Here is a 20,783-nt window from a genome sequence, read left to right on the forward strand (position 1 = left end):
TAAAAAAAAAAAAAAGGAAAAAAAGAAAAGACTAAACAAACTAAAGTGGGATCAAAATAAATTATATCAAAGAAATTTTGTTATATAGTAACTTTATAGAATAGTCTCAGAATCTCAGTTAGAGTGGCCCCTAAAAGCCATCTGATCCAAATAATACTTCAGCAAAAATCCCCTCTACAAAAAATAGTCAATCATTCTTTGTTTGAAGACCTCCACTGAATAGAATCCAATATCTCCTGAAGCCTAAGGTTCCATGAGTTAATTTGGCTGGGTTATATTACAAATTCATAGTAAGCTCACAATTTACTTAAAACCACCAAATAATTTTCACACAAATTATCATACCTCCTACACATTGCACTTCTAAAGTTAATTATTATTCAAGTGTAACATTCCTGTTAAATTCATCTAATTAGATTTGCCTGAATATTTTAGCTTCTTGATATCTTTAAGAATCAAATGGCTACAGATGTGATTAAGCTTTCTGTCTCTTTGCTCTAAAGTAAGAGTACCACTAAGGGTTTTGAGAAATGCAGAATGCCCAAACAGGGACACTCACAGGAGACAGTTTCTGTATAAGGTCATGGGCAACATGGACGAGGTTCTTGTCTTCATGGAGACATTTCTGAAACTTTTTGCTCTCTTCATCTTCAAGAAGATCAAAATCAATAGCAGCATCTAGCAGGGCCTGAATTAATCCCTTCCATGATTTCAGAGCTGGAACTTGAGGTGCAACAGCAGCACTGATGCCTGTTCCAATCACAAGCACAAGTTCCCGAGGCTTCTTGGATTTTAAACTTGGGAGCAGCTTCCTGCAGAAAGAAGAATATTTGAGAATTTATTTTCCTAAAGCACTGGCCTGAGAGTGTTACTCCTCTATACAAAAACTCTCAAGAATTTTTGCCCAAAGAATAAAATACAAATTCTTTAGGCACTTCAAGTCATCCTCACTCTGGCTCCAATTTACTTATTTTAGTTGAACTTACATGACTCCCCTTCATGCCAAACTGGAGTACTAATAAAATTATCCTTAACTATCTGCTTTCAGAATATTCTATTTAATATTCAGGATGTGTAGCTGTTCACTCAAAACTTTTAATATCTCTGCATGATGAAATGCTTAGCCTACAAACTCAAATCAGGTACACCTCTCTGAAGTCTCTCCTAATCCCCATCTATCTTCAAAGTGAGACTTATCTCCCCCTCCTCAAATTTTCTTAGGGAATTTTGTTTGGCTCTCTCTTTTGTCCTTATTACATTCTATCTCACATTCTAGTATTCCTGTACATGCTGCATACCCCTATTGGGTTTATACTCCTTTAGGGTTACAACGCACTCTATTTTATCTTATTTTGATCCTCCTGAAAGTCAAGACAGAAGCACGACAAGTTGTATTACTCTCATTTTACAGTTGAGGATGGTTCGATGAGAGTAAATGATTTGTTCCTGGTCACAGAGCACTATCAGTACCTTTATGTTAATTACTTAATACATTTTTATTGGACTAGAAGGACCTTGGTCAGACAGAAAAAATAATATACTAAGAGTATAACTGTCATACAAGCTAAACATTTAAAAAAATATTTCCCTCCAAAGTACATGAAGCAGACAGAGCTCTTATTAGGAAAGTCTATGCTAAAAAAACAAAGCAAGAAAAGAACCAGCTTTAGGAATCAAAAGAGATCCTGAAATTGACTTTCTTTTATAATCAGTCATACTTCAGACAAAACAAAAGGGACAGGAAAGATCCCAAAATTATAGTTCTTGTAGAATGGTATAGGTAGATTTGACTTAACAAACAAACAAAAGTAACTCAAGAGAAAAAATCCAAACTTATGACCTGGGTTTTTTTTTTTTTTTTTTTTTTTAATCATTTAGACATCAGGATGACAAAGTCATGGGGATTTTAACCCATATATGTTATATGGATCTTTAAGAAAAAAAATTAATTTTAGGAAAAAGATGTGAATAAATTTGCCTTTGGTGTGTTTATGGAATCTGAAATGGGGGCTGGGAAGAAGTGGGAGTTACTAAGTTTCTGAAAGAACTGAGGACCCATACATCTTCTCAAAGAATATGTGCTATACACAATAATACTTTTTTCTTTTTTTAATTGGTTTTTTATTTTCAAAACATATGCAAGAATAATTTTTCAACATTGATCCTTGAAAAACCTTATGTTCCAATTTTCCCCCCTTTGTCCCCACCCCTCTCCTAGATGGCAAGTAATCCAACATATGTTAAACATAGTAAAATATATGTTAAATCCAATATAGGCATACATATTTATACAATTATCTTGCTGCACAAGAAAAATCAAATATAGGGTGTTGGAATCCTAGTGTTAACTCAACTTGAAATAAGGTACTAAGTGGAACTGAGAAACAATGCTTGTGTTCACACCTGTACTCACTGGAGTTCACAAGTTTGGGAGATTTCAGGGTTTAATATGAGATATCTGAATTCACATCTCCCTTGAAACTCTCAGGGCCAGAGAGCTCTCTGGGAGAAACCCATAATCCCTCTGTCTCAGAAGAGATCCTATATAAGAAACAGACAGCGGCTCTCTCAGGGAGTTGAGCTGAAAACACTGAGAGAAGAGTTCAGCTGAATTAGATTGGAGGAGGGAGCGCCAGTTCAGCTGAGGAGAAGCACTCTCTCGGAGGCACAACCAGATTCAGCACTCTGGGAGACTGAGAGCCAGAAGCCCTTTCTCAGAAGCAAGAGAGATTCATTCCATCTGGAGGCTGAAGAAAGCAGAGGCAAAGGACAAAGCTGCAAGAGCTCTTAGAACCAAGGAGAGAGAGCAGAGGTAGAATCAAGGGACAATTTGCAAGAGCTCTTGGAACCAAGCAGAGAGATAGGCCTCTGAGCTAACTGGGCCCAAGGAAAGAGACAAGACTTGGAAGAAGAAAATAAATGTTTGCATTTTATCAGCTGGCTGCATTTTGGGTGATTATTTGTAACTGAAACTAAGGCTGCCTTCAGAAAACCTCCCCGAGAGAACCATTATTGTTATATTTAAAGAAGAAAAACACCACACTGGGGTGGCTAGGTGGTGCAGTGGAGAGAGCACCAACCCTGAAGTCAGGAGCACCTGAGTTCAAATCTGTCCCAAACACTTAACATTTTCTATATGTGTGACCCTGGGCAAGGCACTTAACCCTAAATGCTTCAGGAAAAAAACATCAGATCAAAAAGGAAAGAAAATGAGAAAGAAAATAAAATTCAAGCAAACCACAACAAAGAGTGAAAATGCTATGTTGTGATCCACCCTTAATTCCCACAGTCCCCTCTCTGGGTGTAGGTGGCTCTCATCATCACAAGATCATTGGAACTGGAATGAATCATCTCAACAATACCCTTTTACAGATGAGAAAATATAGTAAGTTTAAGTATTTTGCCTATAGTCAAAGAGCTAATAAGTATCGGAAGAAGGATTTTTTGACTCCTAGTCTAACTCTATCTACTGTCCCACTCTAGACAAGGAGTGATAGAAGAATAGTGTGATATAGTCTGATAATTGAATTTCAGAGTTAAGGATAAAAGATGTAAGTTGAATAATTATAAACAAATAATAAAATTTTGTAGATGATGTGGAGAGATGTAAAACAGGTCAATGGTTGAATTTGAGAATGAGAAATTTCGGAGAAATTAAGGAAAATCCGAAGAACAATATCCAAGCTCATATAAGTAGAGATTCTAGATTATAACAGAACTACATACAATTAAGGAGAAGCAAAGAAAATTACAGAATAGAACCTGAAGAGAGGTAAGCTCAAGAGTGACAAGGATAAAGTATTTGGCAATGAAATGGTAGACCTAGAGTAAGGAAGATCTGAATTCAAATCTGGCCTCAGGTTCTTACTAGCTTTGTGACTCTGGGCAAGTCACTTAACCCTGTTTGCCTCTGTTTCTATATCTGTAAAATGAGTTAGAGAAGGAAAAAGCAAACCATGCTAGTATCTTTGCCAAGAAAAGCCCAAATGGGGTCATGAAGAGTCTGACAGGGGTGAATAATGACAATAGAGAAGACAAGGTAAGCAAGAAAAGGTAAGTGGAACAATCAAAGGATTAAGCTAATTAATTGATAAAGTAGATTAAAGACTTTTGTTGTTTCTGTTGTGAAGTCAGTCTTGTCCCATTCTTGGATTGGTGGATGAGGTGGGGCAAACTGCTGAAAGCAATCAGAGATTAGTGTAAGGCTGAAGGGAGGTGGCTATGGCCTTGAAAATTGTTGACATGGGGGGAAGCTAGGTGGCACAGGGGATAGAGCACCAGCCCTGAAGTCAGGAGGACTGAATTCAAATCTGGTCTCAGACACTTAATACTTCCTGGCTGTGTGACCCTGGGCAAATCACTTAACCCCAATTGCTTCAGTGAAACAAATAAATAAAATAAAATAATAACAATAAAAAAGAAAATTGTTGATATAAGGAATCTGACCGATTGTCAAGTTATTAAGAAGTGATAAATGAATGTAAATGTTTTAACTACATGTTAAGATTGAGGGAGTAAATACCTTCAAACAGATTCAAAAACCAAATGGAAAATCTCAACTATTATAGAGAGTAAAGAGACTTGTGCAATTATGTTTGTATCGCTGTTAAATAACTGTTATATGTTCTAAACGTTGACTATCTTTCTGTGTGAGGTGGTGAATGGACTTGAATATCTCTTTTTATTACAAAGGAGGGAGAATAAAGGAAGCAGACGTAAAACTTCAGTGGAAAAGAATAGATCTGAGGTAAAAGAAGGAAGACTTGACTTCTATCAAAATGAGAAAATAGAAATGGTTACACAGAAGAGAAAGGGAATGAAAAGGACAGCTGTACAATTAAAGCTTAAAAAGAGATTTGAGACTTGTCTTTCAGAAAAGGGAGCTAGAGAGAGTTAGGGAATTTTCTGAAGAGAAAGAAGTTGCTTGTGATACCAAAAATGATATAAAAGAGCCAGAGAAGCTATCAGATGAGAGATGATTCAGAAAGAATCAAGGAAAAAAGTAATAGTATTTGACAAGCTTCTAATCAGGGGTCCTGGAACAGATATTTGTTATCTTGATAACAATAAAAATGTTTGTTGTCTTTTTGGGGCATGTATCCAAGATATAACAAAAAACCTCTCAAAGCATTGATCTAAATCTCAATTTTTGGTGATTAATGTTGTCACAAATGATACTTTCAGAATAAATGTATTGCCAATGATTATAAAATTTATATAGCACAAGTTGTGTATCATTACTGTTCCATTGAAGACACAAGTGTGAAGAAGAGAAAAATTAAGTCAGAAAGTGAACAGATGGCAATTCTAAGGTGATATTAAGGATTTCTGGTTTGGGGATTTAGGTTTTTAAATCATAGCTTACAATATAGGGCTGGCAGAGATTCCTGATAAAAGAAGAAATAAACCCAACACAAGCTGGGAATAATGTATTTTCTAAGTGTCATAGAAATCTAGTGAAAACGGCTTTAAACTAAAAAAAGCAGGGAAGGAGAAGATTGCTTATGTATATTCCCTAGGTTAGATATTGTAAAGAATAGCTACAAAAGAATAACAAATAAGAAATCTAAAGGTTCAGAAAAAACATGATCCAAGAAGGGAGTCAATTAAACCCATGGTCTCAAGTATATATCTATAAATGTCTAAAGATAAGGCAACAAATAGGAGAAACTGACTTCCTAATGCAAAGGTGTATATTTGACTTCAGAGTTATAGCTGAAGGAATATAAAGCATGATGATATAGTCTATGCCTCTTGATGGATATACCTTATTCAAAAGAAGATAATCAAAACAGAGGTGGGTTAGGATATATTAACAAAGTATACTCACATGAGGAAATCCAGGAACACAGAACAGGAAATATGCAGAAATATTGAAGTGGTTATAAGAATAATAAACAAAAAATAATTTTGTCACATGAATGACAAAATTGTCCTGTATATCCTGTACATCACAGGATACCTGAATTAGATGAAGTGATTTGGAAACATCACAATTCTGGCACAGAGGTATAACAAAGTAGTGATGAGGAAGTTCAATTACTTCCAGATATCTGCTGTTGCTTTGTCTCTGCCAAAAGCAAAGCTACTAATAGCTCCTTGACTTACCTTAGTGGTTATGTTGTCTTTCAGAAATTGGAGGAAGTAATAAGAGAAAATTTTATTTTGGATCTTCCTCTCACTAAACAATGATTCTGGGGTTGAAAGGATGAGAATCCTGGGGCATGGGAAGAGATCATTTTTTCTAGAGTTTGTGACAGAGAAGAGGAAAGTCAGACATAGTCTGACATGTACTCCATATATTAGGAAAGCAAATTTTATTGAGATTCAAAGGAAGGAAAGTAGGTTCCCATGGACTAAAATGATTTAAAGGAAGTCAGCACAGGAGAGCTTGAAAATTAAATTCTAAGACATAAAGAGAAACAATTCTAACGTAGAGGAAACAGGGGATTTATCTAGGGATACTAATTCAAACACGAAAACTCACTAACCAACTTGGATTTTAAAAGAAACCAAAGGATATTTTATAGAGCTAGAAAAAAAAAAAAAAAACAAACAGAATTCATCTGGAAGAGTAAAAGGTGAAGAATATCAAGGGAATTAATGGGGGGGGGGGGGAAGGGGAAGGAAGGTGGCCTAGCTATACCAGATCTAAAACTATATTATAATACAGTAATCATCAAAACCATTTGGTATTGACCAAGAAACAAGAGTGGTGGATCAGTGGAATAGACCTGGTCTATAAAATACAGCTGTAAATGATTACAGTAGTAATCTACTGTTTGTTAAACCCAAAGATTTCAGCTTCGGGGATAAGAACTCACTACACTTGACAAAAGTGCTGGAAAAAATGGAAAACAGTATAGCAGCAACTAGGCACAGAAAAGGTCAAAATGATACATGATTTAAACATGAAGAGTGATACCATAAGCAAACTAGAAGAGCAAGAAACAAACAGTTCACTTGCCAGATCCATAGAGGAGGATAGAATTTATGACCAAAGGATGGAATGGATAATTTTTTTTTTTGACATTAATTAAAAAGTTTTTGCAGCCAAGATTAGAAGGAAAGCATAAGGATGGGAAACAATTTTTACAGTCAGTATTTCTGACAAAGGCCTCATTTCTTTAATACATAGAGATCTGAGTAAAATTTCTAAAAATACAAGACACTCCCCAATTGATAAATAACAAAGGATATAAACAGGCAATTTTCAGAAGAAATTAAAGCTATTTATAGTCATATGAAAAAATGCTCTAAATTACTACTGATTAAAGAAACATAAATGGGGAAAAGTGGGACACTAATTCATTGTTGGTAGAGTTATGAACTGATCCAATCATTCTGGAGAGTAATTTGGAACTATGTCCAAAGGGCAATCACACTGTGAAAATCCTTTGATCCAGCAATACCACTACTACGTCTGTATCTCAGAGATCATGAAGGACCAACATGTATAAAATATTTTTAACAGTTTTTTCTGGCAGCAAAGAACTGGAAATTGGGAGAATATCCATTAATTTTGGGAATGTTTGAACAAGTTGTAATATATGAATGTAATGGAATAAGAAATGATGATTTCAAAAAAGCCTGGAAACACTTAGATGAACTGATGTTGAATGAAGTAAGCAGAACCAGAAAAACACTATCTATATAACAGCAACACTGTATGATGATCAACTATAACTGTATCTATATAACAGCAACACTGTATGATGATCAACTATAATAGACTTAACTCTTCTCAGCAATACAATGATCCAAGATAGTTCCAAAAGAATCATGATAGAAAATAAGAGAAAGAAAACTATAAAGTCTGAATGCAGATTGAAGCATACTATTTTCATTTTTTGTTTTCTTTTTTCCCCCTTGCTCTCCCTTTTTGTTCTGTTCCTTCTTTCACAACATAAGTAATGTGGAAATATGTTTACATAATTACACATGTATATTCCATATCATATTGCTTGCCATGGGGCAGTGGGAGGGAGAAGAGAAAAAACCTGAAACTCAAAATCTTACAAAAAATGTCTAAAAAATATGAAGAAGATGGAAACAATGCCTGCTAACAGAAGATAAAATAGCATAAATAAATAGCAGAATCCAACTGGAGTAAGTTTAGACTAATAATAAAAGCTTAAGCTCTACTGGGAAAGAAAGGACGATGAAAGAAGAGACAGAACCTTTGCTGGGGTGGACAAGGTAATGATAATTGATAAAAGAAACAAAGTAGAACTGCTCAACTTTTATTCTTTTTTCTTTTCATAGGAGAAGGATCTTTTATGCTGGAAACTGATACTGATGAGGTTTGGTGCAGGGCAGAGTTGTGGGAACCCCCTCTAGTCGGCCCGCAGGTCCTTTGTAAAAGAATTTTCAAATTTGAAAAGTTAGATTGGCAAAAGAAGTTTATTGACACTGGGAAGTTAGCTTTTGCTAGGAGGCTGACTTCCTTAGTGGCAAGGTCCCGACAGAAGTAAAGGACTGGCAGAGGAATCCTGGGAGAGGGAGCGAGAGGGAGAGAGCAAGAGGGAGAGGGAGCGAGAGGGAGAGAGAGAGCGCTTTGGCCTCTTTGCAAGGAGTTAAGTCCAGTTGCCCCTTTTTAATAACTGAAACTTTGGCTAGAGGCTGAGGGCAGTTTGATTTGAAATCAGCCAGAGATCTTCCCCAAATTGAATAGAAATTTTAATGAGTGTCCCTAAAGGGTGTAATTAGTAATGAGTGTTATCAATGGAGGGTGTGCTGGTCTCTTTCAGGATAACAGAATGAAACTACTTGTCTTGATTCCCTTTTGTAGAGGAAAGGGTTCAAGGAAAATTTCTCCTTCAAGGAGTTTCTACCTCATACTCTCCCACCCCCAAATCAAAGAGAGAGAGTATCGGGGATCCCCCCATCAATGCCAGAAAGTACTCCTGCACTGATGAGATTGCAAATCTACTGAGTATATCTCTTTTAAGATGATTTTTGCACTGGAAATGGCAAAATAAAACATTTCTATTAGGGAGGTGATATCCAAAAATAAGGAAATACCTTACTAGCTGCCCTGATGAGTACAAAGTCACTTGTCCTGGATGAACTACATCCTCTAGTCTTAAAAGAACTGGCAGAGATGATTCCTGAGCCATTGTGAGTGATATATGAAAGATCACAAAAATCAGGAGAGGCACAACATAATTAGAGAAGGGCAAACATTGGCTTAATTTTCAAAAAAAGGAAGAAAAATAATTTACCAACTAAAGGTCACTCACTGAACTTGACTTCAATTCCTGGAAAGTCACTGAGATGGTTGGTAAAAACTGAAGTGGTAATGATAAAGGGCCATTATGGTTTTATCAAAAATAAAAATAAAACCATAAAAATCATGCCAGATTAACTTCATTTCCTTTTTGAGAGGATTATTAAACTAGCAAATGAGAATGGTGTGGACATAGTTTTTATAAATCATTTAAAATTTAGGTAAACTATGTTGAAATATTCTTGTGAAGAAGATAGAGAGATATGGATTAGACCGGGGAACATCCATCTTGCAGGGCTGATAAGGCCAACAAAATTATTTGTTAAAGCAGGCACAGGCAACAATGAGCTAAAAGCTAGGTAGAACAAGCTCCCACCACTTGAGTTCTATAACTTGACAATGTATATGGTTGTGAATATTAAAAATATCCAAATGGCTCTTGCAGAAAAAAGATTTCCCACCCCTGAATTAGACAATAGTACAATCAGATGGATTTAAATATGACAAAAGATCTCTAGTAGAACATCATAGAAATCTGATTTTTAAAAAAACATTTTACTAATGAAAATGAGCTGAATAAAGGCATAGAAGGTACATTCATCAAATTTGCAGATGACAAAAACCCGGGTAGGTCAGCTAAGATAGTGGATGACAGAATCAGATCCAAAAAGTGTAATAGGCTAGCATTGAACTTTCTCCTTGAAGGAGTTTCAGAGAGAGAGTTTTGGGTCCCCCTTCGTCACTTTGATGTAATGAAGACTCTGTGGTCCCCTGATCTTTGTGGGGGAAGCCTGGGTCAGAAAACTCTGAATCTCCAGAAGACCCCTCCGCATCCTTTTATTTGGCCTCTGGGAAACTCCTAAAATAATCCCCATCTTCAACTCATTTGGAGATCCTGGCTTCAGGGAATAAGCACCACCCATTACTAACCTGGAAATTATTCCCTCAATTTATCTGGAGATCATCCCTAATCCTGGGTCACAGAAAACTAAATAAAATTGAACTCTGTATCCCAAATAGCCACTACCATTTAATCAGGAGCCCACTGAGAACTGTTCAGTGAAAATAAACCCATTTTTGCCAAAATTTTACATGGAGACTGGGACTGCAGAATTTCACCCCTCAACAGTCTTGTTTTGAGGATACCATCACTTATTTGGAGGACAAAACTGAGCTTTCTTTACTCTCCCTGTCTCTACTGCCATCTCCTTGATTTAGTGAAATATCAAGAAAGAAAGCATATTGCTTCTAGTCTTGAGAAGTGTAGTATTGGGGTAAAAATCAACTATTACTACCATTACCTCCCTTCTCTCTCTTTACCTGCTTATGTAAAACATAGGCCTTAAAAAAAAAAAAAAAAAAAAAAGATTCAAGTTTTGAGGAATCACCTTTGCTTTGATAGCTTTTGACAACACAAGCTCTATGAAAAACCCAACATGCCAAACAGATGGAACATGGAACAGGCTGTTCCTCTGCATCAGACAACAATAACCATTACCTCTGTTTTTGAGATTCTATTCTCTTCCTTACCTTGGTTTTTTGGTGGGGGGTGCTCCATCACTGAAGAATCCAAAAATATCGTCTATATCAGAGGGTTGGCTCCCTGTAGAAGCCATCCAGTTTCTAAAATAGATTAAACATAGAAACTAAGATATTAAGGATCAGATTAACCCAGAAGTATACCAGTGAGAAATCCAGGGATAAACATATATCAGATTCTATAAATTTTACTGTTTTGAAGGTTTTTATGAAGGTTTTTTATGCTAAAACTTCTCTGGATGGTAATTTCTCAGTTTTTTCCCCCTTTTCTCCCTGTTCATTCCTCCCCTTTGTATTCTTTATCTCTTCCTTTTATGGAACCAAAATCTTTTAGTAGATCAGGTCAGATCTTCTCAACCAAACTGCCTCAAATGAAAAAATTCATAAATTATATCATAAATTCATTGAAAAGAATAGATTTCCTTGAAACTATAAAATTTTTGAGTCTGATGAGGACAATTTGTCTATTACTTGAGAGTCCACCTAAATTCTGGCAAACAGTCAGATCCACAAACGGTCAACATTTTATCAAGATTAAGATTTTTTGAATATGTTAATATTGTGCCCTAAGATATAGAGATGAGTTGAGAAATATTATTATTAGTAGTAGTATTTTTTGGTGGAGGCAATTGGGGTTAAGTGATTTGCCCAGGGTCACATAGCTAGTTAATGTTAAGTGTCTGAGGCCACATTTGAACTCAGGTCCTCCTGACTTCAGAGTTGATACTTTATCACTGAGCCATCTAGCTGCCCCTGAAATATTAATTTTTAATTGGACAATTTATTAAAGTTGATTTTGGCCACAAGGGATTCACAACCAAAGCATGTGGCCCCTAACAAAAGGACCAGGGGCCTTTTATAGTGTCTAAAGAAACCAGCAAAAAACATTAGTCCGCTTTCTTTTCTGACACATTTGCAAAATGTGTTTTTAAGGAGATAGAAGTATTGCAAGAGATTTCTGCTCCTAATATTATGCAGGAGGGAAGGAGACAAGGGTCTTTTAAGGAATGCAAAAGGGGTTTTGGGATTTCTGGGTCATTTTTAAGTTCTCAAACACAGTTTTCCTGGGGGGTTGGGGTTATGGTTGTAAAGACCCCAATCAGGTTATTTGACAACACTTAAAGAAACTAGCAGATCAGGAATAGGATGGTCAATATAGGCACAATATACAAATTAGTTACTTCTAAGACATTACCTAATTGATGAACCTTGGAATGAATTTCCTTTAGGGGGAAAAAAAAAGACTGAACATTGAGTCAGTTTCATATGCTCTGTCTCTTTCTCTATAGTATACTATTCAGATGTTGTTAAGGACAGATTTCAGAAACAGATCTGCAATCTACATCAGGCAAGTAGGAAAAAAACATATATGAACATTAGCAAAGTTGTTTGGGCAACTTGCTAATATTTTAGGGATTGAAAACTACATAGTGGGAACAGTATTTTAGCTGAAACATAAAAAATATAGACAATCTATTCCTTTGATATAGCAGCAGATATTTTTACAGTTATTAATCACCTACTATTATGTGCCAAGCACTGTGCTAGATCCTAGGGATACAAGTACAAAGAATGAGACCACTCATATTTGCAAGTAGACAACAATGCATATAAAAACTATATATTGTACAGATAAAAAGTGATTAACAAATTAGTTGAGTATAAAGTAGTTTGGGAAGGAGAGTACTCACTATGAATTGGTGGGGATAAGGAAAGGCTTCATGAAAAAGCTGTGCTTCAGCCGTATATTTAAAAAAAAATTTTTTTTACTGATGTTTTTAGTTTCTTACATTAGTATTCCATGTATTCCTCCTCCCCTTCTCTAAAAACCATCTTATATGATAAACTGTAATTTTTTACAGAAGGAAAAAGTCACACACACACACACACACACACACCCCCTGACCACACCCTGACCAATACATCAACAAAATCTGAAAACATGCAATGTTTTTCCTGTAACTTTCCCAACTCCTTGAGGGCATAAATTGGGAATGTCTTCGCTTATCTTTTCATCTGAGTATTATTTGAGCTTTATAATTTTTGTTACTTTTTTCAGTAATTTTTTTGGTGCTTTTTAAAAATTTATATTATTGTTAATTATTGTGTATACTGTTTTCTTGGCTCAACTTAATTAATTTTGCACCAATTCAATAAGCATTTATTAAACGCTTACTTTGTGCCAGGCAATGTGCAGAGCTGGGGAAACAAAAAGAAGACAAAGATAGTTCCTGCCCTCAAGGAGCTTACCGTCTAACGGGGAGACAAGATGCAAATAAATACAAACATGCAATGTATATCTAGGATAAATAAGAAATAATCCAAAGATGGAAGGACACTGGAATTAAGAGCAGTTAAGGTTTTTAATTAGGAGTTAAAAAATAAACTTAGAAGGTCAGTAATTAACAGTAGAGAAGGGAGAGAATTCTATACATGGGGGGAGAGAGAAAAAAAATGCCAGGAGCTGAAAGTACTTATTCATTTTTAATAATAGCCCCCTATTTCCAAAATATAGACAAAAACAGTCTCCAACACCCACCCCTGCAAGACCTTGTATCCCAAACCTTTGTCCCTTCTCTTCTCCCACACTTCACCCCTTATCCCAGATGGCAAGCAATCCAAACAGGTCAAACACATGCAATGATGAAGTATTTACTGGAAAACATTCTAGTGTATCACCACTGCAGCTTCAACTGTATTTTAAAAGTTGAGAGATTATGAAGTAGAGGAAAGGTAGGCATGCATTCCATGTATGAGAAAAAGTCAGTGCAAAGTCAAAGTGATATGAGGTAAAGTGTCATGAGCAAAGAAAGGGCCAATATGATCTGACTTCTGAATACAGGAGGAGGATTATGAGCTTGGAAAAGAGACTGGGGTCAGATTGCAAATGGCTTGAAAAGTTAAAAAGAAATTTAATCTCTCAACTCATGTAGGTATTATCCTAATTCAGCCTCTCATTACTTTTCACCTAGAATCAATAGGAAGCCATTAACTAGGTAGGGGAATCACAAGGTGAAATTTATGCCTTAGGAAAATTACTTTGGCTGTAGATATGAGACCAGTGTGTTGAGAAAAGTAAGGCAATTTGATCCAGCAGTATTTCTATTGGGCCTATATCCCAAAGAGATCTTAAAGGAAGGAAAGGGACCCACATGTGCAAAAATGTTTGTGGCAGCCCTTTTTGTAGTGGCAAGAAACTGGAAACTGAGTGGACGCCAATCAATTGGATGAATAAGTTATGGAATATGAATGTTATGGAATATTATTGTTGCATAAAAATGATCAGGAAGATGATTTCAGAGAGACTTACATGAACTGATGCTAAGGGAAATGAGCAGAACCAGATCATTGTATACAGCAATATCAATCTTATGCAATGATCAATTCTGAAGAACCTGACTCTTTCCAATGAGATGACTGATGCCAATTCCAAAGATCTTGTGATGAAGAGAGACATTTACACCCAGAGAGAGGACTGTAGAAACTGAATGTGGATCACAACATAACATTCTCATTCTTTTTGTTGTTGTTCCTTTGCATTTTGTTTTCTTACTCATTTACTTTCCTTTTTGATCTGATTTTTCTTGTGCAGCAAGAGAGAATTAAGGCAAGAAAGAACAATTAAAAAAGATGCTGTTGCACTAATCTAGGTGAAAAGTAATGAGAGTTTGAATTAGGATAGTATCTACATGAGTAGAAAGATTAGTTGTGAGAGGTAGGGAGATAGAAACAGTAAAATAGGGGAACAGACATAGGTCATGAACTGAGAGCTGAGAATGATTATAGCACCCTCACAAACAGGAAAATCTGGAAGGGATGGAATTTTTGCAGGGAAAAATGAGTTCATTTTGGACATGTTGGATTTGTAATGTCTCTAGAACATCTGATTTAAAATGTGCAACACACAGTAGGTGATAGGGATTGAAGCTCAGGAGAGAGTCCAGGGCCAGATATTGATCTAGCTACCTATGTCCTCTCTTTGAGAGTCATCTGCATAGAGATGATAATTAAACCATGGAAACTGAGGAAGTCACTAAAAGAAAAAGCAAGAGAAGAGAAGAAGGCATGGGTTAAACCTGGGAGGAATACCTACAGCTAAGAGATATTAAATGGATGATGAGCCAGTTTGAGATTAATCAGATAGAAGAGCTAAGAACAGAACAGAGTAGGATCCTAAAAATAATAGAAAAGAGTAGTCAGGAGAGGTTGATCAGCAATGTCAATTGCAGCAGAGAGGTCAAGAAGGATGAGGCCTGGGGAAAAGATCTTCATATCTGACAATAAGGATATCACTGATAACTTTGGAAAGAGTAGTTTCTATTCAGGGGGATGAGAAGACAAGAATTAAGATAGAAAGCTCAATGGTAGCTTGAGTGAATGGGAAGGTATAGTGAAGATTTTTTTGAGGAGGGAATGTAATGTTTTGGGCTAGCTTTCTGGAAGACCTCGAGATCAGCCTAAGTCGTTGGTCTTAGTGGAGAAGGGATGAAGGCAGGACAGCCACCAGAAGGCTGGTCAAAAATGGAATGTCTCATTTTCAGTCCTTCTCAGCCCTTATATACCTTAGTACAATTACATCATTATAGCATACTGAATATGTATGAACTAGAGAACCATTATCTCATCGATTCCACTGAGTTAAGACCTTGTTTCAAGTGCCCTCTACAGAGGAAGACTTAGGTACATTTGAAGGTATTCAAAGAAGAATCAATAAATAGGGAGAGGGTCTGGGGATAGAAGATCATTTGAAGATCACTCTGCTTATATACAAAAAGGGTCATCTGTGGAAGATTACCTAAGAAGATGATCAATTTTTGTATTGGTCACAACAACTGATTAAATTCAATCAATATTTACTATGTAACTACTAAGTACAAGACATCATGATCAATAATGGGGACATAAAAATAACCTCTGCCAGTAAGTGTCAAAATGATGTTGCTAAAGTCCAAGAGATGATCATGCTATCCCTTCAATTAAGTTCAGCGATTCCCTATTACATTCAGGATCAAATATCGCCATCTGGCTTTTAAAGACTTTCATAAATGAAATGAGCACCAGGAGACCATTGTACATGGCAACATCACTATTATGTGACGATCAATTCTGATGAATGTGGCTTTTTCCAACAATGAGATGACTGATGCCAGTTCCAATGATCTTGTGATGAAGAGAGCCATGGTCACCCAGAGAGAGGACTGTGGAAACTGTACGTGGATTACAACATAGCATTTTACTCTTTTTGATGTTGTTCGCTTGCATTTTGTTTTCTTACTCATTTTCTTCTCTTTTTGATCTGATTTTTCTTGTGCAACAAATCGTATAAATATGTTTATACATATTGGATTTAACATATATTGGATTGCTTGCCATCCAGGGGAGGGGGTGGAGCAAAGGAGGGAAAATCTGAAATATAAGGTTATGCAAAGGTCAATGTTTAAAAAAAAAAAAAAAAACTATCTGTGCATGTTTTAAAAATAAAAAGCTTAAAAAAAAAAGAACTTCATAACCTGGCTGCTTCCCAGTCTTCTCCACAGTCTCAATAGGCTTCTTTGCTGCTACATGACACTCCATCTCCTAACTATGGGAATCTTTACCAGCAGTCCCTCATGCTTGGGATTCTCACCTCCTCTTTAAGTCAATGAAGATTTGTATATTTAAAATTTTTTCTCCCTTGAAAACATTGTAAAAATGTTTTATAAGTTTCACCTGAAACCAGACTGAGTTTGCTGTCCACATATTACTTTAAAAGGGCTTGGCAGTCATTGACCTCTATTCTTTTAAACAGACACTAGCATTTTGCTATTTTAAAGTATGTTCTTAGTTCCCAAGTTATTTTTAAAAGACTTAGAATCTTGAAAAATGACACTATTATTATTATTTTGATTCTTTTATGCATATCTAGATGTGAATGTCAGGACAGATGTTTTTGGATTACTTCTACACAATGCTTTCTAACTTATGTCACACAAAATTCAGTGCTAAGAACATTTTATAATGGTGGTCAATCACTAAGAAAGGCTGGATGAATTAGTCTTTTTCTCTTGATGATAATCACTTGCATTTATCCCTGCCATATTCTATTAATCATCACTGTATCTTCTCTTCCTCCCACCTCCATTCTGCCCACTGTGTGTGTGTGTGTTTGTGATTACATTTCTTTTGCCAAGACTGGAAACACAGCAACCACTCATAAGGCTCAATCCTACTACTGATTAGTACAGAAGTTTTGATCTGCTTCATTTCCGATGTCAGTAGATTTGCCTTTCCTTAGGTAGCCTAGTGTCCTCCTACTCCTTCACTACTGGAAGACAGACCATATTATTACTGGATTTTGTGTAGTTATTTAGTCTATTGCAGTTCAAAAGTACCAAACTCAAGTGAACCCCCAGTTTCAGCTTCCTTAGAATCAAGGTGTACAGGTATGTACTAGCACACTTGGCCTCTCTCCTCCCTGACTTCTGGGGGGGGAGGAGGGGAAGAGAAAAAAAAATACAGGCAACAAATTCCTACACTGGTAATCTCAATAAAGCATGTCACATTATTTATCTTGTATCCTCTTGTATCCTATTACTTTCCCATTAGGAGGGGCATAGCATACTTCATCTTCAGTCTTCTAGAATCATGGATATTCATTACATTCATCAGCATTCTTTCATCTTTCAAATCTATCTTTATTTATAATGTTATTTTCCTGATTCTGTTTATTTCACTCTCCATCTCTCCATACAAATTGTCTCAGGTTTTTCTGAAACTATTCTTTTCCTTAGGGAACAAAAGAATTCCATTACATACTTATAGCAAAATTTGTTTGGTCACCACTTGATGGGTATTTCCTTAGTTTCTATACATACACACCCAATCCTATCCCAGATGTTCAAAAAGAATATCTTTCCTTTAGGTTACTGAATAAATCTGAAATTTATTCTTTAATGGCACCTAAGATTAAGTCATATTTTTTCTTTGTGTTCTGTTTTCAGAAAGGAAATCAAATAATGTGTGGGTTTTTTTTTTCCTTCCTTCTTTCCTTCCTGGTTAAAGAGTTCACCTTATGTAAATTATCTGCCATAAAGAGGCAAGAAAAAGCTTTTACAGTGGAGGGGAAGAGGGAAAGAAGAAGAGAAGAGGGAGTAAAACTTATTCTTTTTAGAAATGGCTCAAAGAGGAAATAACATACACTTAATATGGGTATAGAAATCTATCTTACCCTGCAGAAAAGTAGAAGGGGCTAAGGGAAGGGGGGAGGGTGACTGAAAAGAGGACACAATGGGGGAGAGAGTGAACAGTAGCAAAACATTTTTGAGGAACAAGCAGGGTAAAAGGAGAGAAAATAGAATAAATGGGAGGGATAGTAAATGTAAAAAGAATTTTGAAGCAAGTTTCTTTTCTTTTCTTTTTTTAAAATAACTTTTTATTGACAGAACCCATGCCAGGGTAATTTTTTACAACATTATCCCTTGCACTCACTTCTGTTCCGATTTTTCTCCTCCCTCCCTCCACCCCCTCCCCCAGATGGCAAGCAGTCCTATACATGTTAAATAGGTTACAGTAGATCTTGGATACAATATTATGTGTGCAGAACCGAACATTTCTCTTGTTGCTCAGGGAGAATTGTATTTAGAAGGTATAAATAACCCGGGAAGAAAAACAAAAATGCAAGCAGTTTACATTCATTTCCCAGTGTTCTTTCTTTGGGTGTAGCTGCTTCTGTCCATCCTTGATCAACTGAAACCGAGTTAGATCTTCTCTTTGTCGAAGAAATCTACTTCCATCAGAATACATCCTCATACAGTATCGTTGTTGAGGTATCTAATGATCTCCTGGTTCTGTTCATTTCACTCAGCATCAGTTCATGTAAGTCTCGTCAATCCTCTCTGTATTCATCCTGCTGGTCATTTCTTACAGAACAATAATAGTCCATAACATTCATATACCACAATTTACTCAACCATTCTCCAACTGATGGGCATCCATTCATTTTCCAGCTTCTAGCCACTACAGACAGGACTGCCACAAACATTTTGGCACATACAGGTCCCTTTCCCTTCTTTAGTATCTCTTTGGGGTATAGGCCCAGTAGAAACACTGCTGGATCAAAGGGTATGCACAGTTTGATAACTTTTTGAGCAGGTTCCAAATTGCTTTCTAGAATGGCTGGATGTGTTCACAGTGTATCAGTGTCCCTGTTTTCCCACATCCCTTCCAACATTCTGCGTTATCTTTCCCTGTCATTCTAGCCAATCTGACAGGTGTGTAGTGGTATCTCCGAGTTGTCTTAATTTGCATTTCTTTGATCGATAGTGATTTGGAACACTTTTTTTTTTTTTTTTTTATTTAATAGCCTTTTATTTACAGGATATATATATATATATATATATAGGTAACTTTACAGCATTAACAATTGCCAAACCTCTTGTTCCAATTTTTCACCTCTTACCCCCCCACCCTCCCTAAATGGCAGGATGACCAGTAGATGTTAAATATATTAAAATATAACTTAGATACACAATAAGTATACATGACCAAAACATTATTTTGCTGTACAAAAAGAATCAGACTCTGAATTATTGTACAATTAGCTTGTGAAGGAAATCAAAGATGCAGGTGTGCATAAATATAGGTATTGGGAATTCAATGTAATGGTTTTAGTCATCTCCCAGAGTTCTTTTTCTGGGTATAGCTAGTTCAGTTCATTACTGCTCCATTAGAAATGATTTGGTTGATCTGCATTTGCTGAGGATGGCCTGATCCATCAGAACTGGTCATCATCTAGTATTGTTGTTGAAGTATATAATGATCTCCTGGTCCTGCTCATTTCACTCAGCATCAGTTCGTGTAAGTCTCTCCAGGCCTTTCTGAAATCATCCTGTTGGTCATTTCTTACAGAACAGTAATATTCCATAATTTTCATATACCACAATTTATTCAGCCATTCTCCAACTGATGGACATCCATTCAGTTTCCAGTTTCTAGCCACTACAAAAAGGGCTGCCACAAACATTCGTGCACATACAGGTCCCTTTCCCTTCTTTATAATCTCTTTGGGATATAATCCCAGTAGTAACACTGCTGGATCAAAGGGTATGCACAGTTTGATAACTTTTTGAGCATAGGATTTGGAACACTCTTTCATATGAGTAGTAATAGTTTCAATTTCATCATATGAAAATTGTCTGTTCATATCCTTTGACCATTTATCAATTACAGAATGGCTTGATTTCTTATAAATTAGAGTCAATTCTCTATATATTTTGGAAATGAGGCCTTTATCAGAACCCTTGACTATAAAAATGTTTTCCCAGTTTGTTTCCCTTCTAATCTTGCCTGCATTAGTTTTGTTTGTACAAAAATTTTTCAATTTGATATAATTAAAATTCTCTATTTTGTAGTCAATAGTGATCTCTAGTTCTTCTTTGGTCATAAATTCCTTCCTCTTCCATAGGTCTGAGAGGTAAACTATCCTATGTTCTTCCAATTTATTTATAATCTCATTCTTTATGCCTAGATCATGAATCCATTTTGACCTTATCTTGGTGTACGGTGTTAAGTGTGGGTCAATGCCTACTTTCTGCCATACTAATTTCCAATTTTCCATCAATTTTTGTCAAATAATGCATTCTTATCCCAAAAACTGGGGTCTTTGGGTTTGTCAAACACTAGATAATTAAAATTATTGGCTGTTTTGTCCTTTGAACCTAACCTATTCCATTGATCAACTAGTCTATTTCTTAGCCAATACCAGATGGTTTTAGTAACTGCTGCTTTATAATATAATTTTAGATCTGGTATAGCTAGGCCACCTTCATTTGATTTTTTTTTTCATTAATTCGCTTGAAATTCTTGACCTTGAAGCAAGTTTCTTTGATAAAGCCTCATTTCTCAAACACAGAAAGAACTGAGTCAAATTTATAAAAAATAAGATCCATACCCAAAGGGCTACAAAATCATGCCTATCCTTTGACTTAACAATACCATTATTAGACATGAATCCCAAGAGTTGTTTTTTTTTTTAAAG

General features: G+C 36.0%; 1 protein-coding gene across 2 annotated transcripts in view; it reads right to left on the reverse strand.

Annotated features, from left to right (window-relative positions):
• The window catches only part of FAM118B (family with sequence similarity 118 member B), a 93,033-nt gene that overhangs the window by 29,003 nt on the left and 43,247 nt on the right, over positions 1 to 20,783 (reverse strand). For both annotated transcript variants that reach the window (XM_031960927.1, XM_031960926.1), the window contains exons 2-3: positions 10,760 to 10,852; positions 560 to 812 (exon numbers count right to left, since the gene is read on the reverse strand). In XM_031960927.1, the coding sequence (XP_031816787.1) occupies positions 560 to 812; positions 10,760 to 10,845 (339 nt within the window). In that variant the 5' untranslated portion in view covers positions 10,846 to 10,852. The remainder of the gene's footprint in view (positions 1 to 559; positions 813 to 10,759; positions 10,853 to 20,783) is intronic.

The sequence above is a fragment of the Sarcophilus harrisii genome, chromosome 3, assembly GCF_902635505.1.
Source record: "Sarcophilus harrisii chromosome 3, mSarHar1.11, whole genome shotgun sequence".
Taxonomy (NCBI): Eukaryota; Metazoa; Chordata; class Mammalia; order Dasyuromorphia; family Dasyuridae; genus Sarcophilus; species Sarcophilus harrisii.